Raw genomic sequence first — 25,231 nt, forward strand, 5'->3', positions numbered from 1 at the left:
CTTCCTCCAAATCGTTAATGTATATTGTGAAAAGTTGTGGTCCCAGCACTGACCCCTGAGACACACCACTAGTCACCGGCTGCCATCCTGAAAAAGACCTCTTTATCCCCACTCTCTGCCTTCTGCCAGTCAGCCAATCCTCTATCCATGCCAGGATCTTATCCTATTCATGTATTTGTCCAGATGCCCCTTAAAACTCACTATCTGCTTTCATTACCTCCCTCGGCAGCGAGTTCCAGGCACCCACCACCCTCTGTGTAAAAAACTTGCCTCATACATCTCCTTTAAATCTTGCCCCTTGCACCTTAAACCTATGCCCCCTAGTAATTGACGAATATACGTTCCAGAAATTCCTCCTCTATTGTACTGTGACTAATTTGACTCTCCCAATCAAGATGTAGATGAAAGTCTCTGACTGGCGCAGACTCGATGGGCCGAAGGGCCTTTTTCTGTGCTGTAGACCACTATGACCCTATATCCAGATGTATATATTATGGTTCAGATTCAGCACTGATTAAAAGTTACTAAAATGCTTTGCCACATTCTTTAGTCCACATAAAAGTGCAGTACTTCATTTTTAAAAAATCACTTCAGGAAAACCAACACAAAGGATTTAGGAAGAAATCAGGAATGGGACTGAGTAAAATCAGACTAAAAGTGTGAACATGCAAAATGTTCTGTTAATTGGTGTGAGTGGAACCTTTCCTATTACAGCACCCTGAACTTGTTCAGTTCTGAATCTGATACAGGATTCCTGACTCTGTTCCATCACCAATGTTTAATTCTGGAAGATAAACTGTTTGAAACTAAAGGGAATTAAATATCTGAGCCCGAAAGACATTCCCAGCAGGGAGAAACAGTGCAAGATATTGCATCTTAGGAAATCATGGAGAGATATCCACAGGTTTTCATCTATTCATAAGCTGTAGCCTTTAATTCCCTCCCTGTGAATGTTGCCAGATGCTCAGAGAACCAAGAACGCATCCCTAAAGAGCTCTGAGTACAGGGAAAATACTTATAAAAATAGTCACCGGAATAAAACAGACAACTGAGTCATTAGTGTAGTAAAATGCTCATTTTTGTCACTACAAAGAGTGTTTAAATCATAACATTACTTATTTCTGCCAAGTGGACCAAAGAGACTTGCTGTTTTTCAATTAAAGCAGTTTCTGGGATTTCCATTTACCATAAACAAGTTTAGCGAAATGGATTAGTAATTGTCAATTAATTGCTATATTTCAGCCTGACTAGGTAGGTGCCTGTTATCTCCAGGGAATAAATATAAATACACATTGGAATATTTTAATTAATTCTGAGCAACAAATTTACTGCTGACAAAAAACTGCAAAGTTGAAAACACAATTTGCTACAAAGGAATGAGGTGAAATAATGGCTCAACTTAATCACAACAAACATCTCTGTTATTCTCACTGTGATTTATTGCTTCAGTAAGAGGATTGCCTCCTCATTCTGATTAAATATTAGATATATTGAAATGTCCATGATCCACATGCTCCACATACTATGCAGGGTTTTAATACAAGGAAATACACAGAATAGAGATATATAGCACATGGCGATTTTGTATAATTGACAGTCATTGCAGTTTGTTGATTGATGTCTGAATCTGTCGAGAGAAGAGAAAGCTTCAATAAATGGTCTTTGGTTTGGCAGAGAAAGAACTGCTAAAGAATGCCTTCCTCCTTTACTGTTTAGTAAACTTACTATACTCCTTATACACCTTTGACTGTGTGGCCAAATTCCCCTCCAACTCGATTATCAAGTTTGCGGATGACACCACCGTAGTGGGTCGGATCTCAAACAATGACGAGACAGAGTACAGGAATGAGGTAGTGAATCTGGTGAACTGGTGCGGCAACAATAATCTCTCCCTCAATGTCAACAAAACTAAGGAGATAGTCATCGATTGTCTCCCATCTGTGGCCCAAAATGCAAATTCCATCACACAATTTCTGTATTCAGTTTCAAAAATGGATCATTTTATATGAATTGGACACACCATCTGGGTACATGAAAATACAACACTCCCCCCTCAGCACCATTCCCCTTAAAAACATTCAGTATCTTCCACGCTTCAACACGTTCTGAGCCAAACCTACAGCAGTTTTTAAAAAAAACAGATTTCCCACTTTGCAACTCCCATATTGGGATTTTTTCTGGATTATTAGCACAATGTTACTCAAACAATTTACACCCTGGATAAACTGAAATGATTTTGATCATTACAGTGTACAGGGATGGAGACACACTTTGGGTTGTTACGATCAGCCTGTCGGAACGGTGTCAGATTAATTACCTGTGGCAGTAGGGTTAGATTCTGTTTCCGTTTCCCGACTAACACCTGTGGAACTACAAACTTGTAATCCTTCAGTTCTTCAAGCAGTTCCTCCTGCTGATCTCGGTAATCTGTGTGAAACACAAAGGGGAGATTTTGTGGCATTTCAGCAAAGGCCAGGGCACCATTTTTGTATACTGGACATGATGTGAAAGTCCACGACATGGAGATCTCTCAGCACCAGCAGGCTCCTAGTCTGGGTAGGCCTCAACAATGGCTGCCCTCAGTACTAGTGCAACCAGGCACTAGACAGCTCAACACACCGCAGCACGGGGAACTACCTGTATTATCAGGCCCCACAATAGGATCCTTCTGCACCAGTCACCCCAGCACAAGTCATCCCTACCACTGAGATCCACAACTCAATCACACATCATTATCCAGTAGCTGTGGCTTCAAGCCTCACTCAATGTGAGCATGGGATCTAGGCTGAACACCAGAGCAGTACCGAGGGGGTGCTGCACTGTTAGAGGTGAGATCCTTCAGGTAAGCAGATAAAGAAAGTTCTCCCTCTGTGCTGTCAGGTGCTTGGGAAAGATATCAAGGCACTGTTTTGGAGATTAATTTAAGAGATTAGCAGGGTAAATACATGGGGCTACGCAGTAAGCCTGGGTAAGAGTTGGTGCAGACATGATGGGTCAAATGGCCTTCTTCGGTCTGTATGCATTCTCTGATTCTATACAGCCAAATTCTATATCTGCTCCTGTACGTCTTTAGAGTTTGTACCCTTTGTTTTATATTATCTCTGCATGTTCTTTAATACAATCACTTCACATTTCTCCATATTGAACTCCATCTGCCTGTCCAGCCATTCCAATAACTTACCCGTAACCTTCATAAATTCTAAACCATTCTACCCACAGTGCACAAGGTTTTCACATGTCATCTGTAAACATTGAAATTGTGCCCCGTACACCAAGGTCAGGGATATTAATATACATCGGGAAAAACAGAATTGAAAAACTAACCTCGGAGGAATCGCAGTACAAACATTGCTCCAGCCACGGCTTTGTTTCTGGTGACTGAGACAATGTGTATCCATTTGCTAATGTCCATCTTATTGCATTTACAGCATTGCCCACAAACTGTGTGGTTCTGTATCCTTTTGCCTTTTGCAAATCCATGTACATCACATCAACAGCATTACCCTCATCAACCCTTCCTGTTACCTCTTGAAGAACGTAGTCATGGTGTGGAGATGCCGGCGTTTGACTGGGGTAAACACAGTAAGAGTTTTAACAACACCAGGTTAAAGTCCAACAGGTTTATTTGGTAGCAAATGCCATTAGCTTTCAGAGCGCTGCTCCTTCGTCAGATGGAGTGAATATCTGCTCCATCTCATCTCCATCAGATATCCACTCCATCTGATGAAGGAGCAGAGCTCTGAAAGCTAATGGCATTTGCTACCAAATAAACCTGTTGGACTTTAACCTAGTGTTGTTAAAACTCTTACCTCCTGAAGAAAACAGCATTGTCCTTCTCAGAGGTCTCTTCAAAAACGCCAGCAAATTAGTTAACACAGTTGTCCCTTGTGGTTTTCTTAATTAATTACCATTTTCCATATGACTGATAATTATGTCTTAACTTGTTGTTTGCAGAAGTTTCTCCACCACCAAAGTTCAAAAGACTGGCCTGTCGTGGCTGGGTTTATCTTTACACCCTTTCCAGTTTGAAAAACAGCCATCTACAACCACCCTCTGTTTTTTGTTGTCCACACATTGTATCCATTTGGCTACCTCACCTTGGATCCCGTGAGATTTAACCTTATGCAACAACCTACCATGTGGTACCTTGTAAGAGACTTGTGAGAAAAGTTATAACTCATTCAATAAAAGGGACAGTAGCAACGTGGATACAAAACTGGCTGAATAATAGGATGTGGAGATGCCGGCGTTGGACTGGGGTAAACACAGTAAGAAGTTTAACAACACCAGGTTAAAGTCCAACAGGTTTATTTGGTAGCAAAAGCCACACAAGCTTTCGAAGCTCTAAGCCCCTTCTTCAGGTGAGTGGGAATTCTGTTCACAAACAGAGTTTATAAAGACACAGACTCAATTTACATGAATAATGGTTGGAATGCGAATACGTACAACTAATCAAGTCTTTAAGAAACAAAACAATGGGAGTGGAGAGAGCATCAAGACAGGCTAAAAAGATGTGTATTGTCTCCAGACAAGACAGCCAGTGAAACTCTGCAGGTCCACGCAACTGTGGGCGTTACAAATAGTGTGACATGAACCCAATATCCCGGTTGAGGCCGTCCGCGTGTGTGCGGAACTTGGCTATCAGTTTCTGCTCAGCGACTCTGCGCTGTCGGATGAATGAACACCGCTCGACAATCACCAGGCAAGACTGTTCTCTTCCTGTTGGGGAGCACTTCAGCGGTCACGGGCATTCGGCCTCTGATATTCGGGTAAGCATTCTCCAAGGTGGCCTTCGCGACACAGGACAGCGCAGAGTCGCTGAGCAGAAACTGATAGCCAAGTTCCGCACACACGCGGACGGCCTCAACCGGGATATTGGGTTCATGTCACACTATTTGTAACGCCCACAGTTGCGTGGACCTGCAGAGTTTCACTGGCTGTCTTGTCTGGAGACAATACACATCTTTTTAGCCTGTCTTGATGCTCTCTCCACTCCCATTGTTTTGTTTCTTAAAGACTTGATTAGTTGTAAGTATTCGCATTCCAACCATTATTCATGTAAATTGAGTCTGTGTCTTTATAAACTCTGTTTGTGAACAGAATTCCCACTCACCTGAAGAAGGGGCTTAGAGCTTCGAAAGCTTGTGTGGCTTTTGCTACCAAATAAACCTGTTGGACTTTAACCTGGTGTTGTTAAACTTCTTACTGTGAATAATAGGAAGCAGAGAGTAATGGTTAATGGATATTTTTCAGGCTAGAGGAAGGTTTGTAGTGGTCTTCCCCAGGGGTTGGTATTGGGACCCTGGCTTTTCCTCATGTATATTAATGATCTAGATCTTGGTTTGCAGAGGGCAATTTCAAAGTTTGCAGATGATACAAAACTTGGCAGTATTGTAAGCTGTGAGGAGAACAGTGTGGAATTTCTAAAGGATAGAAACAAGTGGATGAAGTGGGCAGATAGGTGGCAGATGAACAGTGCTGGGTCCACTGTTATTTGTCATTTATATTAATGATTTGGATGAGAATATGGGGGGCATGGTTAGTAAGTTTGCAGATGACACTAAGATTGGTGGCATAGTGGACAGTGAAGAAAGTTATCTCCAATTGCAACGGGATCTTGATCAATTGGGCCAGTGGGCTGACGAATGGCAGATGGAGTTTAATTTAGACAAATGCGAAATGAGGCATTTTGGTAGATTGAACCAGGGCAGGACTTACTCAGTTAATGGTAGGTCATTGGGGAGAGTTACAGAACAAAGAGATCTAGGGGTACAGGTTCATAGCTCCTTGAAAGTTGAGTCACAGGTGGACAGAGTGGTGAAGAAGGCATTCAGCATGCTTGGTTTCATCGGTCAGAACATTGAATACAGGAGTTGGGACGTCTTGTTGAAGTTGTACAAGACATTAGTAAGGCCACACTTGGAATACTGTGTACAGTTTTGGTCACCCTATTATAGAAAGGATATTATTAAACTAGAAAGAGTGCAGAAAAGATTTACTAGGATGCTACCGGGACTTGATGGATTGAGTTATGAGAGGCTGGATAGACTGGGACTTTTTTCTCTGGAGCGTAGGAAGCTGAGGGGTGACCTTATAGAGGTCTTTAAAATAATGAGGGGCATAGATCAGCTCGATAGTTAATATCTTTTCCCAAAGATAGGGGAATCTAAAACGAGAGGGCATAGGTTTAAGGTGAGAGGGGAGAGATACAAAAGTGTCCAGAGGGGCAGTTTTTTCACACAGGGGGTGGTGAGTGTCTGGGACAAGCTGCCAGAGGTAGTAGTAGAGGCGGGTACAATTTTGTCTTTTAAAAGGCATTTAGACAGTTACATGGGTAAGATGGGTATAGAGGGATATGGGCCAAATGCGGGCAATTGGGGTTAGCTGAGGTATTTTTAAAAAAAGGGCGGCATGGACAAGTTGGGCCGAAGGGCCTGTTTCCATGCTGTAAACCTCTATGACTCTATAAACCTCTATGTGAAGAAGTGTAAGGTGATGCATTTTAGTTGGAATAACATGGAGAGATAATATAAAATAAAGGGTAAAATTCTTAAAGGGTGCAGGAGCAGAAGGACCTGAGCGTATATGTAGATCATTGAAGGTGGCAGGATAGGTGGAGAGAGCAGTTAATAAAGCATATAGTCTCCTGGGCTTTATTAATAGGGACATGGGAGGTTATGCTAAACCTATACAAGACACTAGTTAGACCTCAGCTGGAATATTGTGTACAGTTCTGGCTGTCACACGAAAGAAAGAATGTGAACGCATTGGAGAGAGTGCAGAAGAGGGTCACAAGAATGGTTCCAGTGAAAAGAAACAGTGAATAGATTGGAGAGGTTGGGACTGTTCTCATTGGAGAGAGGAAGGCTAAGAGGAGATTTGATAGAGATGTTCAAAACCATGACGGAGCTGGACAGAGTAGAGAGAAACTGTTCCTGCTCGTAAAAGGATTGAGAACGAGAGGGCGCAGATTTAAAGTGATTTGATAATGAGGTGAATGTGATGTGAGAAAGATCTTTTCCACAGCGAGTGGTTGGGATCTGGAATGCTCTGGCTGGAAGTGTGGTGGAGGCAGGTTCGATCGAGGCATTCGAGAGGGCATTAGATGATTATTCGAATGGAAACAATGTGCAGGGGTATGGGGAAAAGGCAGGGGAATGGCACTAAGTCATAATGCTCCTTCGGAGAGCCGGTGCAGACATGGTGGACTGAATGGTCTCCTTTTGCACTGTAACAATTCAGTCACACACCAATTGAATGACATTTGTAAGGAAGTATCGACACTGTGATGAGATCATTGTTGTTGAAAGAACAAAGCAACAACATGAACATAACTGAGAACGCACGAAGCAAGTGTGGAATATAAGGAAAGTAGAAAGAAACTTTAATAAGCAGGCGGCACGGTAGCACAGTGGTTAGCACTGCTGCTTCACAGCTCCAGGGTCCCGGGTTCGATTCCCGGCTCGGGTCACTGTCTGTGTGGAGTTTGCACATTCTCCTCGTGTCTGCGTGGGTTTCCTCCGGGTGCTCCGGTTTCCTCCCACAGTCCAAAGATGTGCAGGTTAGGTTGATTGGCCAGGTTAAAAATTGCCCCTTAGAGTCCTGGAATGCGTAGGTTAGAGGGATTAGCGGGTAAATATGTGGGGGAAGGGCCTGGGTGGGATTGTGGTCGGTGCAGACTCGATGGGCCGAATGGCCTCCTTCTGCACTGTAGGGTTTCTATGATTTCTATGAAGCAGTAAGGAGGGCTAAAAGGGTCGCGGAAAGTAATTGGTCAACAGGATTAAGGAAAATCTCAGGGCTTTTTATACATATATAAAGAGTAAGAGGGTAGCCAGGGAGAGGGTTGGCCCACTCAAGGACAGGGGAGGGAATCTATGCGTGGAGGTAGAGGAAATGGGCGAGGTTTTAAATAGTACTTTGCGTCAGTATTCACCAACGAGAAGGAGTTGGTGGATAATGAGTCTGGGGAAGAGTGTATAGATAGTTTGGGTCATGTTGAGATCAAAAAGGAGGAGGTAGTGGGGTTCTTGAGAAACATTAAGGTAGACAAGTCCCCAGGGCCTGATGGGATATACCCCAGAATACTGAGAGAGGCAAGGGAGGAAATTACTGGGGCCTTGAGAGAAATCTTTGTATCCTCACTGTCTACAGGGGAGGTCCCAGAGGACTGGAGAATAGCCAATGTTGTTCCTTTGTTTAAGAAGGGTAGCAAGAATAATCCAGTTAATTACAGGCCGGTGAGCCTTACATCAGTGATAGGGAAATTATTGGAGAGGATTCTTTGAGACAGGATTTACTCCCACTTGGAAATAAGTGGATGTATTAGTGAGAGGCAACATGGTTTTGTGAAGGGGAGGTCGTGCCTCACTATCTTGATCGAGTTTTTCAAGGAAGTGATGAAGATGATTGATGAGGATAGGGCAGTGAATGTTGTCTACGTGGACTTCAGTAAGGCCCTTGACAAGGCCCCACATGGCAGACTGGGACAGAAGGTGAAGTCGCATGGGATCAGAGGTGAGCTGGCAAAATGGATACAGAACTGGCCTGGTCATAGAAGACAGAGGGTAGCAGTGGAAGGGTGTGTTTCTGAATGGAGGGCTGTGACAAGTGGCGTTCCTCAGTGATCAGTGCTGGGACCTTTGCTGTTTGTAATATATATAAATGATTTAGAGGAAAATGTAACTGGTTGATTAGTAAGTTTGCAGACGACACAAAAGTTGGTGGATTTGCGGATAGCGAAGAGGACCATCAGTGGATACAGCAGGACATAGATCAGTTGGAGACTTGGGCGGAGAGATGGCAGCTGGAGTTTAATCCAGACAAATGTGAGGTAATGCATTTTGGAAGGTCTAATACAGATAGAAAATATACAGTAAATGGCAAAACCCTTAAGAGTATTGATAGGCAGAGGGATCTGGGTGTACAAGTACACAGGTCACTGAAAGTGGCAATGCAGGTGGAGAAGGCAGTCAAGAAGGCATACGGCATGCTTGCCTTCATAGGCTGGGGCATTGAGTTTAAAAATTGGCAAATTGCAGCTTTGTAGAACCTTAGTTAGGCTGCACTTGGAATATAGTGTTCAATTCTGGTCGCCACAGTACCAGAAGGATGTGGAGGCTTTGGAGAGGGTACAGAAAAGATTTACCAGGATGTTGCCTGGTATGGAGGGCATTAGCTATGAGGAGAGGTCGGAGAAACTTGGTTTGTTCTCACTGGAACGACGGAGGTTGAGGGGCGACCTGATAGAAGTCTACAAGATTATGAGAGGCATGGGCAGAGTGGATAGTCAGAAGCTTTTTCCCAGGGTGGAAGAGTCAATTACTAGGGGGCACAGGTTTAAGGTGCGAGGGGCAAGGTTTAAAGGAGATACACGAGGCAAGTTTTTTACACAGAGGGTTGTGGGTGCCTGGAACTTGCTGCTGAGTGAGGCAGTGGAAGCGGATATGATAGTGACTTTGAAGAGGCGTCTGGACAAGTACATGAATAGGATGGGAATAGAGGGATACGGTCCCCAGAAGGGTAGGGGGTTTTAGTTCAGTCGGGCAGCATGGTGGGTGCAGCGTGGAGGGATGACGGGCCTGTTCCTGTGCTGTAATTTTCTTTGTTCTTTATATACTGCGCACCAATCGATGCGAGTGACATTGAGAATCACAGTGGATATACTTGGCCGTTAGCCAACCCAGTGAAAACTGAAGATATAAACTGAGACCTTCAAACTGAGCTCACTGACATGTAACTTGGAGAAGTTTCCAGATTCATCTGGTACATATTGCACAATGGAAATGATAGCAGCTACGAGGAGAAACGAGAACCAATTCTACACGACAGAAACCATTAAAAACCATCAACACGTATTTCAATTCAGCACATCAACAAACAACTCACATCACCTTGCTGTTATCAGGATGAGCCAAGGAGTATTGTGGGGAGGCAGTCAAGGGGATCACTCAGGAATCTGGGAGCAGAGATTCTTCAACAGCCTCATCATTCACACATCGCTCAGACAGGGGCTCTGATTGGCTGAGCAGGCTCACGAGGAAGGCAGTCTATTGGCTGGGTATGGATAATGGCATTGAAGCTGATACCAAAGGTGCAATCATAGCATTGAAAAGGCCACTCAGAGAGACAGTGATTCTACACAAGATTCCGACACATCCTGGCTCCAAAATTACAGTAAGAGTTTTAACAACACCAGGTTAAAGTCCAACAGGTTTATTTGGTAGCAAATACCATTAGCTTTCGGAGCGCTGCTCCTTCGTCAGATGGAGTGGATATCCAGGGTGAACAATCACTGAAACAACGATATGATGGCATCAACAAGTTCCATCCCACCATCAGACTCACCATGGACTACTCTCCGGAATCGGTTGCATTCTTGGACACACGCATCTCCATCAAGGACGGTCACCTCAGCACCTCACTGTACTGCAAGCCAATGGATAACCTCATGATGCTCCACTTCCCCAGCTTCCACCCTAAACACGTTAAAGAAGCCATCCCCTACGGACAAGCCCTCCGTATTCACAGGATCTGCTCGGATGAGGAGGATCGCAACAGACACCTCCAGACGCTGAAAGATGCCCTCATAAGAACAGGATATGGCGCTCGACTCATCGATCGACAGTTCCGACGCGCCACAGCGAAAAACCGCACCGACCTCCTCAGAAGACAAACAGGGGACATGGCAGATAGAGTACCCTTCGTCGTCCAGTACTTCCCTGGAGCGGAGAAGCTATGACATCTTTTCCGGAGCCTTCAACATGTCATTGATGAAGACGAACATCTCGCCAAGGCCATCCCCACACCCCCACTTCTTGCCTTCAAACAACCACACAACCTCAAACAGACCATTGTCCGCAGCAAACTACCCAGCCTTCAGGAGAACAGTGACCATGACACCACACAACCCTGCCACAGCAACCTCTGCAAGACGTGCCGGATCATCGACACGGATGCCATCATCTCACGTGAGAACACCATCCACCAAGTACACGGTACATACACTTGTAACTCGGCCAATGCTGTCTACCTGATACGCTGCATGTCCCGAGGCATGGTACATTGGGGAGACCATGCGGACGCTATGACAACGGATGAATGAACACCGCTCGACAATCACCAGGCAAGAATGTTCTCCTCCTGTTGGGGAACACTTCAGCGGTCACGGGCATTCGGCCTCTGATCTTCGGGTAAGCGTTCTCCAAGGCGGCCTTCACGACACACGGCAACGCAGAGTCGCTGAGCAGAAACTGATAGCCAAGTTCCGCACACACGAGGACGGCCTCAACCGGGATCTTGGGTTCATGTCACACTATCTGTAACCCCCACGACTTGCCTGGGCTTGCACACTCTGACTAACTGTCCAGGCTGGAGACAATACACATCTCTTTAACCTGTGCTTAACCCTCTGTCCACTCACATTGTCTGTACCTTTAAGACTTGATTACTGTAAAAACTCGCATTCCAACCATTATTTTGTAGGTTGAGTTTGTGTTTTTATATACCCTGTTTGTGAACACAACTCCCACTCACCTGATGAAGGGGCAGCGCTCCGAAAGCTCGTGGCCTGTGCTACCAAATAGACCTGTTGGATCTGTATCCCATGAACAGTGCTGTGACCATTTCAATATTTTTTTCTCAGTGTTTAAAGAGTAAAAGTATGAAGATTAAATCACTGTTCTTCCTCACCTGAGTCAGTTTCTTGTCCACTTGAAGAAGATCCGTTAATTTCAGTGCCCCAGTCGGCTCCTGGTGAACGGTTGTTGGATTCATTACTGGGAACCGATAACAATGTCCCACTTCTGAGAGTTATCATATCAGCAGCTGCAGTCTCTCCATTTACTACAGCTGAAAGATTTGAAACCCGGCACCAAATCAGAAACACCAAACACACATTGCCGGCAAACATGGTGAATAATCACAGCCGTTTACCCGACACCTCAAAGCTCTTTATTTCCCTGCCTGTCCTCCACGTCAATCTCTCTCTTTCCCTCTGTCCTTTATTCTCTGTCAATCTGTCTCAGCTCTCGGTGAGTTTTTGAATCTGTGCCAGCCTGTGAATCATGTGAGAAGTAACTTTGTAACTGCCCCAGCCGTACACAGGAGGTCGGAGGAGGAGAGAAAACAGGGTCAGACAAATTGTGAGGAGGAGCAGTCGCACTGAGTGATGTGGCCTTCTGCTGGTGAACTGCCAATGGCACCAGCACAGATTCAGAATGCACGGGATAGGCATTACCGAGAGAATGCTGCATTGTCAGCAAGTGCTGCTCTTTAGGGAAAATGTGAAAGGCTTAGAGAGAGTGCAGACAAGACTAGTTCCAGGGGTGAGGAACTTCAGTCACACGGGTAGATGGGACTAGTTGGAATTGTTTCTCCTGATGAAGAGAAGATTGAGAGATTTGATAGAGTAGTTTATTTATTAGTCACAAGTAAGGCTTACATTAACACTGCAATGAAGTCACTGTGAAAGGTCGCCACAGTCTGACACCTGTTCGGATCAATGCACCTCACCAGCACATCTTTCAGAATGTGGGAGGAAACTGGAGCACCCGGAGGAAACCCACGCAGACACGGGGAGAACCTGCAAACTCCACACAGACAGTGACCCAAGCCGGAAATTGAACCCGGGTCCTGGCGCTGTGAGGCAGCAGTGGCAACCACTGCGTTACCGGAAGTGTTCAAAATCATGAGGGGTCAGGAAAAACTTTTCCCATTGGTGGAAGGATTAAGAAGCCGAGGGCACAGATTGAAGTAATTGACAAAAAATGGGCAGCATGTTGGCACAGTGGTTAGCACTGCTGCCTCACAGCTCCAGGGACACGGGTCAATTCCTGGTTTGGGTCACTGTCTGTGCGGAGTCTGCACGTTCTCCCCGTGACTGCGTGGGTTTCCTCCAGGTACTCCGGTTTCCTCCCATAGTCCGGAGATGCACGGGTTAGGCTAAATTGCCCCTTAGTGTCCCAGGATGTGTAGGTTAGAGGGATTAGCAGGGTAAAAATGTGGGGTTACGGGGATAAGACCTGGGTGGAATTGTTGTCTGTGCAGACCCGAATGGCATCCTCTGCACTGCAGGGATCCTTTGATTCTATGATTCTAAAAGAATAATGGTGGCACGAAGTAAAGCTTTCTCACACAGCGAGTGTTGGGATCGGAGTGCACTCCCTGAGAGTGAGGTTGAGGCAGGCTCAATCGAGAGGGAATTGATTCTAATCTCAAAAGGATGAGTGTTCAGGGCTACCAGGAAAAACAGGGAGTGGTACGCAGACAAGTTGGGCTGAATGGCCTCATTCTGTGCTATGACAATTCTGAGCTTTGTGATCTCTTATTCTGCAATTTGCCTCCTGCTACTCCACTATCAGCTGTGATATACCTCACTCTGAAACATTTCCCCCAAGACCCCTGGCTGGCTGCTCCTCTCTCCAACTACGAGCTCCCTCTCCTAACCTCCCTTTCTGACTGCTCTTGGATTTAACTCCCCTGTCTTTACTCCCACTTTCTGCTGACTGATCTGTTGTGAAACACTGTGGAACAGACTGTTCTATCCGAGGGCAGTGCAGACACAGTTTGTCATTTCAGTACGACACATGCTTCATGTAGCAATGGGGAAACTCACACTGAACACCTGCCTGTTTGTTTCCTGATGTAGGACATTACAGAACACGACAGCCCCCATCCGAAACTTGTGTAACATTCGGGAACAAACCCTGTATTCTGAAAAATTTACATAGTCAGCAGTGTTTGTTCTTCTTTCCAGTTTCCAGAATTTGCATCTTTATTAATTCCTTTCCTGAGAGGGACCTTTGTAAAAATCTCACTGACTGCAGTTTGCTTAATTATTCGAAATGAGAAATGATTTATAACAGCAGTTTCTGTGCTGTTTATTCAAATAACTTGCAAAATTAGAATACAGACTAACAACAACAGTGTGTTTATATGCCGGCATTCGTTCCAAGAATCTCACAAGAATATTGTCAAACAAAAGGTGCCGTGAGCCAGTGAGGATTTTTTCGCACATGTCTCTCTCGGACGGCTTCATCGGATGATCACTTTTGCCTGAGTGATTGAACCTCACTGGAGTTTCCTAACCAGGCACAAAACTGGACAACAAGTTACACAGGGAGAGATGATCCAAAACGTTCTTTAAAGAGTTAGGTTTTAAACTTCAGGTCATCAGTGAGGACCGAGAGCTGTACAGGTTTGGGAGTGAATTAGCAAGCATTAGTCTTATGATGGAGATTTCAAAATCAGGAATGCTCAAGAGGCTAACGTTAGAAGAGCAGCTGTGTATTCTGTATTCTCTCATGGAATATGGACAAGAGCAACGCTTCTCTCTGCCCTTGAGACGCAATCACATTGCTATGCATACAAACATAAGAACATGGAGCAGGAATAGGCCATTCAGCCCTTCGACCCTTCTCTGTCATTGAATAAGATCATGGCTGATCTGACTGCGTCCTGAACTCCACTTCCCTACCTGACCCTCGCAACCTTCGACTCCCTCACCAATCAAAATGCTTTCTGAATCCAACTATTTAATCATTTCATTCAATTTCACTTTTGCTTTTGTATATTTTATTAACATGACCACCAATTGCTGGACGAGGGGTGGCACGATGGCACAGTGGTTAACACTGCTGTCTCACAGCGCCAGGGACCCGGGTTCAATTCCAGCCTCAGGTCACTGTCTGTCTGGGGTTTGCACATTCTCCCCAGGTCTGCGTGGGTTTCCTCTGGGTGCTCCGGTTTTCTCCCACAGTCCAAAAGATGTGCAGGTTCGGTGGATTGGCTGCCCTAAAAAAATTGCCCCTTGTTTTCAGGGGGTTGAGCAGGGTAAGTAGGGGGATAGAGCCTGGGTGGGGTTGTTGTCGGTGCAAGCTTGATGGGCCAAATGACCCCTTCTGTGCTGTAGGGATTCTATGATATTTTGAACCTTAGGAATGGACCAGACCATAGTCACTTTCCAGACACTTAGCAAATAATTAATTTCAGTAATAGAATAAAAGCCACCTCCTGGAAGTGAGAAAATTAGCGAACAAAAAAAAAGCACCTCTTTCCACAAATTACCCAACTCGCAGCATGGTATTCTAAGTCACATCCACGTGCTAAACTGCACTAGGTTAGGAGCTAAGACAAAGGCTAGCTGAGGCAGTTAGCTGAGGAACAGGTATGAAACTGCCCTCAGTTAGTTAACCCCAACTGCTCTTCGAGCACAGGCCTTGTTAAAACCTGTCTTAAGGCTGTGAACTTTGGAATTTAAACTCTGGAGTTAATTTGAATGCCAAATGCAAAAAAAAAAGATTTTAAAAAAGCATTTAAAAAGGGACAATTCCTTGCACACCATTCTCCAGCATCTGGTGTCGGTGTGGTCCTTTGTCTTAGCAGACAAGACGCCTCCTGACGGCCAGCCTGGGTTATGAAATGCAGATGGCCTTTGTACAGTTCTCTTTGAATTTGTTCTGTGCAGCCCAAAGGAGGTTGTTAATGTCTCTTCAGGGATGATGTGGTGACGGCGTTGGACTGGGGTGGGCACAGTAAGAAGTCTCACAACACCAGGTTACAGTCGATTTCTCGTAGGAACAGGATATGGCGCTCGACTCCGATCGACAGTTCCGACACGCCACAGCGAAAAACCGCACCGACTTCCTCAGAAGACAAACACGGGACATGACCGACAGAGTAGCCTTTGTCATCCAGTACTTTCCCAGAGCGGAGAAGCTATGGCATCTTCTTCGGAGCCTTCAACATGTCATTGATGAAGACGAACATCTCGCCAAGGCCATCCCCACACCCCTACTACTTGCCTTCAAACAACCGTGCAAACTGAGAATTGTTCGCAGCAAACTACCCAGCCTTCAGGAGCCAAGTTCCACACACATGAGGAAGGCCTCAACTGGGATCTTGGGTTCATGTCAGACAACACGTAACCCCCACCATTTGGCCTGGGCTTGCAAAATCTCACTAACTTTCCTGGCTTGAGACAATTTACACCTCTTTAACCTGTGATTAAACCTCTCTCCACTCTCATTGTCTGTGCCTGTCAAGACTTGATTACCTGCAAAGACTCGCATTCCAACTATTTTCTTGCAACGGAGTCTGTGTCTATATATGCCATGTTTGTGAACCCAACTCTCCACTCACCTAATGAAAGAGCAGCGCTCCGAAAGCTCGTGATACCAAATAAATCTGTTGGACTTTACTTGGTGTTGTAAGATTTCTTACTGTCTTCAGGGATGAAGGGGTTTTTAGTGCCTCTTCAGGGTTACAGGGAGTTGTTAGTGCCTCTTTAGGGATACCGGGGCTTGTTAGTACCTTTTCAGGGATACGGAGGTTGTTAGTGCGTCTTCAGGGGTACGGGCGTTGTCAGTGTCTTTTCAGGGATACGGGGGGCAGGAGGGGGGTTGTTTGTGCCTCTTCACAGATACCGAGGGTTGTTCGTGCCTCTTCAGGGATACAGAGGGCTGTTAGTGTCTCTTCAGAGATACCGAGGGTTGTTCGTGCCTCTTCAGGGATACAGGGCTTGTTAGTGTCTCTTCAGGGATATAGAGGGAGTTGTTAGTGCCTCTTCAGGGATACAGGGCTTGTTAGTGTCTCTTCAGGGATATAGAGGGAGTTGTTAGTGCCTCTTCAGGGATACAGGGCTTGTTAGTGTCTCTTCAGGGATATAGAGGGAGTTGTTAGTGCCTCTTCAGGGATACAGGGGTTGTTAGTGCCTCTTCAGGGATATAAGAACAGAAGAACATAAGACGAGGATAGAGGATTGGTTAACTAACAGAAAGCAGAGTGGGGGTAAATGGGTGTTTTTCTGGTTGGCGATCAGTGACTAGTGGTGTGCCTCAGGGATCAGTGTTGGGACCACAATTGTTTACGATTTACATAGATGATTTGGAGTTGGGGACCAAGTGTAGTGTGTCAAAATTCACAAATGATACTAAGATGGGTGGAAGAGCAAAGTATGCAGAGGATGCTGAAAGTCTGCAAAGGGATATAGATAATCTAAGTGAGTGGGCGAGGGTCTGGCAGATGGAGTACAATGTTGGTAAATGTGAGGTCATCCATTTTGGTAGGAATAACAGCAAAATGGACTATTATTTAAATGGTAAAAAATTGCAGCATGCTGCTGTGCAGAGGGACCTGGGTGTCCTAGTGCAGGAATCTCAAGTAGTTGGTTTGCAGGTGCAGCAGGTAATTAAGAAGGCAAATGGAATTTTGTCCTTCATTGCTAGAGGGATGGAGTTTAAAAACAGTGAGATTATGTTGCAGCTGTATAAGGTGCTGGTGAGGCCACATCTGGAGTACTGTGTACAGTTTTGGTCTCCTTACTTGAGAAAGGATATACTGGCACTGGAGGAGGTGCAGGGGGGATTCACGAGGTTGATTCTGGAGTTGAGAGGGTTGGCTTATGGAGGAGAGACTGAGCAGACTGGGGCTTTACTCATTGGAATTCAGAAGAATGAGGGAAGATCTTATGGAAACATATCAGATTATGAAGGGAATAGATAAGATAGAAGCAGGGAAGTTGTTTCTACTGGCGGGTGAAACTAGGACTAGGGGGCATGGCCTCAAAATAAGGGGAAGCAGATTTAGGACTGAGTTGAAGAGGAACTTCTTCACACAAAGGGTTGTGAATCTGTGGACTTCCCTGCCCAGTGAAGCAGCTGAGGCTACCTCACTGAATGTTTTTAAGGCAAGGATAGATAAATTTTTGAACAGTAAAGGAATTAAGGGTTATGGTGAGTGGGCGGGTAAGTGGAGCTGAGTCCACAAAAGGATCAGCCATTATCTTATTGAATGGCGGAGCAGGCTCGAGGGGCCAGATGGCTTACTTTTGCTCCTCGTCTTATGTTCTTCTGTTCTTATATCCCTGAAGAGGCACTAACAACCCCTGTATCCCTGAAGAGGCACTAACAACCCCTGTATCCCTGAAGAGGCACTAACAACTCCCTCTATATCCCTGAAGAGACACTAACAAGCCCTGTATCCCTGAAGAGGCACGAACAACCCTCGGTATCTCTGAAGAGACACTAACAGCCCTCTGTATCCCTGAAGAGGCACGAACAACCCTCGGTATCTGTGAAGAGACACAAACAACCCCCCCCTCCACCCCCCGTATCCCTGAAAAGACACTGACAACGCCCGTACCCCTGAAGACGCACTAACAACCTCCGTATCCCTGAAGAGGTACTAACAAGCCCCGGTATCCCTAAAGAGGCACTAACAACTCCCTGTAACCCTGAAGAGGCACTAACAACCCCTTCATCCCTGAAGACAGTAAGAAATCTTACAACACCAAGTAAAGTCCAACAGATTTATTTGGTATCACGAGCTTTCGGAGCGCTGCTCTTTCATTAGGTGAGTGGAGAGTTGGGTTCACAAACACGGCATATATAGACACAGACTCCGTTGCAAGAAAATAGTTGGAATGCGAGTCTTTGCAGGTAATCAAGTCTTGACAGGCACAGACAATGAGAGTGGAGAGAGGTTTAATCACAGGTTAAAGAGGTGTAAATTGTCTCAAGCCAGGAAAGTTAGTGAGATTTTGCAAGCCCAGGCCAAATGGTGGGGGTTACATGTCGTCTGACATGAACCCAAGATCCCAGTTGAGGCCTTCCTCATGTGTGTGGAACTTGGCTCCTGAAGGCTGGGTAGTTTGCTGCGAACAATGCTCAGTTTGAGGTTGTGCGGTTGTTTGAAGGCAAGTAGTAGGGGTGTGGGGATGGCCTTGGCGAGATGTTCGTCTTCATCAATGACATGTTGAAGGCTCCGAAGAAGATGCCATAGCTTCTCCGCTCTGGGAAAGTACTGGATGACAAAGGCTACTCTGTCGGTCGTGTCCCGTGTTTGTCTTCTGAGGAAGTCGGTGCGGTTTTTCGCTGTGGCACGTCGGAACTGTCGATCGGAGTCGAGCGCCATATCCTGTTCCTACGAGAAATCGACTGTAACCTGGTGTTGTGAGACTTCTTACTGTGCCCACCCCAGTCCAACGCCGTCACCACATCATCCCTGAAGAGACATTAACAACCTCCTTTGGGCTGCACAGAACAAATTCAAAGAGAACTGTACAAAGGCCATCTGCATTTCATAACCCAGGCTGGCCGTCAGGAGGCTTCTTGTCTGCTAAGACAAAGGACCACACCGACACCAGATGCTGGAGAATGGTGTGCAAGGAATTGTCCCTTTTTAAATGCTTTTTTAAAATCTTTTTTTTTTGCATTTGGCATTCAAATTAACTCCAGAGTTTAAATTCCAAAGTGCACAGTCTTAAGACAGGTTTTAACAAGGCCTGTGCTCGAAGAGCAGTTGGGGTTAACTAACTGAGGGCAGTTTCATACCTGTTCCTCAGCTAACTGCCTCAGCTAGCCTTTGTCTTAGCTCCTAACTTAGTGCAGTTTAGCACGTGGATGTGACTTAGAATAGCATGCTGCGAGTTGGGTAATTAGGGGAAAGAGGTGCTTTTTTTTGTTCGCTAATTTTCTCACTTCCAGGTAGTGGCTTTTATTCTATTACTGAAGTTAATTATTTGCTAAGTGTCTGGAAAGTGACTATGGTCTGGTCCATTCCTAAGGTTCAAAATATCATAGAATCATAGAATCCCTACAGCACAGAAGGGGTCATTTGGCCCATCAAGCTTGCACCGACAACAACCCCACCCAGGCTCTATCCCCCTACTTACCCTGCTCATCCCCCTGATAACAAGGGGCAATTTTTTTAGGGCAGCCAATCCACCGAACCTGCACATCTTTTGGACTGTGGGAGAAAACCGGAGCACCCAGAGGAAACCCACGCAGACCTGGGGAGAATGTGCAAACTCCAGACAGACAGTGACCTGAGGCTGGAATTGAACCCGGGTCCCTGGCGCTGTGAGGCAGCAGTGTTAACCACTGTGCCAACGTGCCACCCCTAGTCCAGCAATTGGTGTTCATGTTAATAAAATATACAAAAGCAAAAGTGAAATTGAATGAAATGATTAAATAGTTGGATTCAGAAAGCATTTTGATTGGTGAGGGAGTCGAGGGTTGCGAGGGTCAGGTAGGGAAGTGGAGTTCAGGACGCAGTCAGATCAGCCATGATCTTATTCAATGACAGAGAAGGGTCGAAGGGCTGAATGGCCTATTCCTGCTCCATGTTCTTATGTTTGTATGCATAGCAATGTGATTGCGTCTCAAGGGCAGAGAGAAGCGTTGCTCTTGTCCATATTCCATGAGAGAATACAGAATACACAGCTGCTCTTCTAACGTTAGCCTCTTGAGCATTCCTGATTTTGAAATCTCCATCATAAGACTAATGCTTGCTAATTCACTCCCAAACCTGTACAGCTCTCGGTCCTCACTGATGACCTGAAGTTTAAAACCTAACTCTTTAAAGAACGTTTTAATGATCTCTCCCTGTGTAACTTGTTGTCCAGTTTTGTGCCTGGTTAGGAAACTCCAGTGAGGTTCAATCACTAAGGCAAAAGTGATCATCCGATGAAGCCGTCCGAGAGAGACATGTGCGAAAAAATCCTCACTGGCTCACGTCACCTTTTGTTTGACAATATTCTTGTGAGATTCTTGGAACGAATGCCGGCATATAAACACACTGTTGTTGTTAGTCTGTATTCTAATTTTGCAAGTTATTTGAATAAACAGCACAGAAACTGCTGTTATAAATCATTTCTCATTTCGAATAATTAAGCAAACTGCAGTCCATAAGACCATAAGACCATAAGACATAGGAGCGGAAGTAAGGCCATTCGGCCCATCGAGTCCACTCCACCATTCAATCATGGTTGATTTCAACTCCATTTACCCGCTCTCTCCCCATAGCCCTTAATTCCTCGAGAAATCAAGAATTTATCAATTTCTGTCTTGAAGACGCTCAACGTCTCGGCCTCCACAGCCCTCTGTGGCAATGAATTCCACAGACCCACCACTCTCTGGCTGAAGAAATTTCTCCTCATCTCTGTTCTAAAGTGACTCCCTTTTATTCTAAGGCTGTGCCCCCGCGTCCTAGTCTCCCCTGTTAATGGAAACAACTTCCCTACGTCCATCCTATCTAAGCCGTTCATTATCTTGTAAGTTTCTATCAGATCTCCCCTCAACCTCCTAAACTCCAATGAATATAATCCCACGATCCTCAGACGTTCATCGTATGTCAGGCCTACCATTCCTGGGATCATCCGTGTGAATCTCCGCTGGACCCGCTCCAGTGCCAGTATGTCCTTCCTGAGGTGTGGGGCCCAAAATTGCTCACAGTACTCCAAATGGGGCCTAACCAGTGCTTTATAAAGCCTCAGAAGTACATCCCTGCTTTTGTATTCCAAGCCTCTTGAGATAAATGACAACATTACATTTGCCTTCTTAATTACGGACTCAACCTGCAAGTTTACCTTTAGAGAATCCTGGACTAGGACTCCCAAGTCCCTTTGCACTTTAGCATTATGAATTTTGTCACCGTTTAGAAAATAGTCCATGCCTCTATTCTTTTTTCCAAAGTGTACGACCTCGCACTTGCCCACGTTGAATTTCATCAGCCACTTCTTGGACCACTCTCCTAAACTGTCTAAATCTTTCTGCAGCCTCCCCACCTCCTCAATACTACCTGCCCCTCCACCTATCTTTGTATCATCGGCAAACTTGGCCAGAATGCTCCCAGTCCCGTCATCTAGATCGTTAATATATGAGATTTTTACAAAGGTTCCTCTCAGGAAAGGAATTAATAAAGATGCAAATTCTGGAAAATGGAAAGAAGAACAAACAGTGCTGACTATGTAAATTTTTCAGAATACAGGGTTTGTTCCCGAATGTTACACAAGTTTCGGATGGGGGCTGTCGTGTTCTGTAATGTCCTACATCAGGAAACAAACAGGCAGGTGTTCAGTGTGAGTTTCCCCATTGCTACATGAAGCATGTGTCGTACTGAAATGGCAAACTGTGTCTGCACTGCCCTCGGATAGAACAGTCTGTTCCACAGTGTTTCACAACAGATCAGTCAGCAGAAAGTGGGAGTAAAGACAGGGGTGTTAAATCCAAGAGCAGTCAGAAAGGGAGGTTAGGAGAGGGAGCTCGTAGTTGGAGAGAGGAGCAGCCAGCCAGGGGTCTTGGGGGAAATGTTTCAGAGTGAGGTATATCACAGCTGATAGTGGAGTATCAGGAGGCAAATTGCAAAACAAGAGATCACAAAGCTCAGAATTGTCACAGTACAGAACGAGGCCATTCAGCCCAACTTGTCTGCGTACCACTCCCTGTTTTTCCTGGTAGCCCTGAACACTCATCCTTTTGAGATTAGAATCAATTCCCCCTCGATTGAGCCTGCCTCAACCTCACTCTCAGGGAGTGCACTCCGATCCCAACACTCGCTGTGTGAGAAAGCTTTACTTCATGTCACCATTATTTTTTTAGATTCATGGAATTATAGGTCCCTACAGTGCAGAAGGAGGCCATTCAGCCCATCAGGTCTGCACAGACAACAATCCCACCCAGGCCTTATCCCCGTAACCCCACATTTTTATCCCGCTAATCGCTTTAACCCACACATCCCGGGACACTAAGGGACAATTTAGCCTAACCCGCACATCTGTCGACTGTGGGAGGAAACCAGAGCACCCAGAGGAAACCCACGGAGACACGGGGAGAACGTGCATACTCCAGACAGACAGTGACCCAAGCCGGAAATCGAACCCTGGTCCCTGGAACTGTGAGGCAGCATGGTGGCACAGTAGTTAGCACTCCCACCTCACAGCGCCAGGGACCTGGGTTCAATTCCAGCCTCGGGTCACTGTCTGTGTGGAGTTTGCACATTCTCCCTGTTTCTGCGTGGGTTTCCTCCGGGTGCGCCAGTTTCCTCCCACAGTCCAAAGATGTGTGGGTTAGGTGGATTGGCTGTGCTAAATTGCCCCTTAGTGTCAGAGAGAATTAGCAGGGTAAATACGTGGGGTTACGGGGAGAGGGCCTGGGTGGGATTGTGGCTGGTGCAGACTCGATGGGCTAAATTCTTCTGCACGATAGGGATTCTATGATTCTAAACTCATTAATCTTGTCTGCACTCTCTCTAAGCCTTTCACATTTTCCCTAAAGAGCAGCACTCGCTGACAATGCAGCATTCTCTCGGTAATGCCTATACCGTGCATTCTGAATCTGTGCTGGTGCCATTGGCAGTTCACCAGCAGAAGGCCACAGAGAGACTTATAGACTCATAGAGGTTTACAGCATGGAAACAGGCCCTTCGGCCCAACTTGTCCATGCCACCCTTTTTTTTAAAACTCGTAAACTAATCCCAATTGCCCGCATTTGCCCCACATCCCTCCATACCCAACTTATCCATGTAACTATCTAGATGCTTTTTAAAAGACAAAATTGTACCCGCCTCTACTACTACCTCAGGCAGCTTGTTCCAGACACTCACCACCCTCTGTGTGAAGAAATTGACCCTCTGGACACTTTTGTATCTCTCCCCTCTCACCTTAAACCTATGCCCTACAGTTTTAGACTCTCCTACCTTTGGGAAAAGATATTTACTCGAGCTGATGTGTGCCCCTCATTATTTTATAGACCTCTATAAGATCACCCCTCAGCCTCCTACGCTCCAGAGAAAAAAGTCCCAGTCTATCCAGCCTCTCCTTATAACTCAATCCATCAACTCCTGGTGGCATCCCAGTAAATCTTTTCTGCACTCTTTCTAGTTTAATAATATCCTTTCTATAATAGGGTGACCAGAATTGCACACAGTATTCCAAGACTGGCCTTACCAATGTCTTGTACATCTTCAACAAGACATTCCAACTCCTGTATTCAATGTTCTGACCAATGAAACCAAGCATGCCAAATGCCTTCTTCACCACTCTGTCCACCTGTGACTCCACTTTCAAGGAGCTATGAACAGGTACCCCTCGATCTCTTTGTTCTGTAAGTCTCCCCAACGCCCTACCATTAACTGATGTAAGTCCTGCCCTGGTTCAGTCCACCAAAATGCATCACCTCGCATTTGTCTAAATTAAACTCCATCTGCCATTCGTCAACCCACTGGCCCAATTGATCAAGATCCCGTGGCAATTGGAGATAACTTTCTTCGCTATCCACGATGCCACCAATCTTAGTGTCATCTGCAAACTTACTAACCATGCAAAGAACAAAGAACAAAGAACAATACAGCACAGGAACAGGCCCTTCGGCCCTCCAAGCCCGTGCCGCTCCCTGGTCCAAACTAGACCATTCTTTTGTATCCCTCCATTCCCACTCCGTTCATATGGCTATCTAGATAAGTCTTAAACATTCCCAGTGTGTCCGCCTCCACCACCTTGCCTGGCAGCGCATTCCAGGCCCCCACCACACTCTGTGTAAAATATGTCCTTCTGATATCTGTGTTAAACCTTCCCCCCCTTCACCTTGAACCTATGACCCCTCGTGAACGTCACCACCGACCTGGGGAAAAGCTTCCCACCGTTCACCCTATCTATGCCTTTCATAATTTTATACACCTCTATTAAGTCTCCCCTCATCCTCCGTCTTTCCAGGGAGAACAACCCCAGTTTACCCAATCTCTCCTCATAACTAAGCCCCTCCATACCAGGCAACATCCTGGTAAACCTCCTCTGTACTCTCTCCAAAGCCTCCACGTCCTTCTGGTAGTGTGGCGACCAGAACTGGACGCAGTATTCCAAATGCGGCCGAATCAATGTTCTATACATCTGCAACATCAAACCCCAACTTTTATACTCCATGCCCCGTCCTATAAAGGCAAGCATGCCATATGCCTTCTTCACCACCTTCTCCACCTGTGACGTCACCTTCAAGGATCTGTGGACTTGCACACCCAGGTCCCTCTGCGTATCTACACCCTTTATGGTTCTGCCATTTATCGTATAGCTCCTCCCTACATTATTTCTAACAAAATGCATCACTTTGCATTTATCAGGATTGAACTCCATCTGCCATTTCTTTGCCCAAATTTCCAGCCTATCTATATCCTTCTGTAGCTTCTGACAATGCTCCTCACTATCTGCAAGTCCTGCCAATTTTGTGTTGTCCGCAAACTTACTGATCACCCCAGTTACACCTTCTTCCAGATCGTTTATATAAATCACAAACAGCAGAGGTCCCAATACAGAGCCCTGCGGAACACCACTAGTCACAGGCCTCCAGCCGGAAAAAGACCCTTCCACTACCACCCTCTGTCTTCTGTGACCAAGCCAGTTCTCCACCCATCTAGCCACCTCCCCCTTTATCCCATGAGATCCAACCTTTTTCACCAGCGT

The 25,231-nt window shown here is 45.7% G+C and overlaps 1 protein-coding gene across 1 annotated transcript; it reads right to left on the reverse strand.

The window, feature by feature from the left end:
* Positions 1-909: 909 nt before the first annotated feature.
* On the reverse strand, positions 910-12,099 carry LOC144505603 (uncharacterized). The gene is made up of 3 exons (XM_078231745.1): positions 11,692-12,099; positions 2,318-2,427; positions 910-1,627 (listed from the first exon to the last, which is right to left on the reverse strand). The coding sequence occupies exons 1-3, from the start codon at positions 11,909-11,911 to the stop codon at positions 1,598-1,600; spliced, it is 360 nt and encodes a 119-aa protein (XP_078087871.1). The 5' UTR covers positions 11,912-12,099; the 3' UTR covers positions 910-1,597.
* Between the last annotated feature and the right edge of the window lie 13,132 nt (positions 12,100-25,231).

The sequence above is a fragment of the Mustelus asterias genome, chromosome 1 (genome assembly GCF_964213995.1).
Source record: "Mustelus asterias chromosome 1, sMusAst1.hap1.1, whole genome shotgun sequence".
In the NCBI taxonomy this organism is placed as follows: domain Eukaryota; kingdom Metazoa; phylum Chordata; class Chondrichthyes; order Carcharhiniformes; family Triakidae; genus Mustelus; species Mustelus asterias.

Coding starts and splice junctions, on each gene's coding strand:
- LOC144505603 (XM_078231745.1), bottom strand. CDS start 11,911: ATGTTTGCCGGCAATGTGTGTTTGGTGTTTCTGATTTGGTGCCGGGTT. Junction 2,428..11,691: donor TGGACAAGAAACTGACTCAG/GTGAGGAAGAAC, acceptor TGTTTCACACAG/ATTACCGAGATCAGCAGGAG. Junction 1,628..2,317: donor ATCTAACCCTACTGCCACAG/GTAATTAATCTG, acceptor TTCTCTCGACAG/ATTCAGACATCAATCAACAA.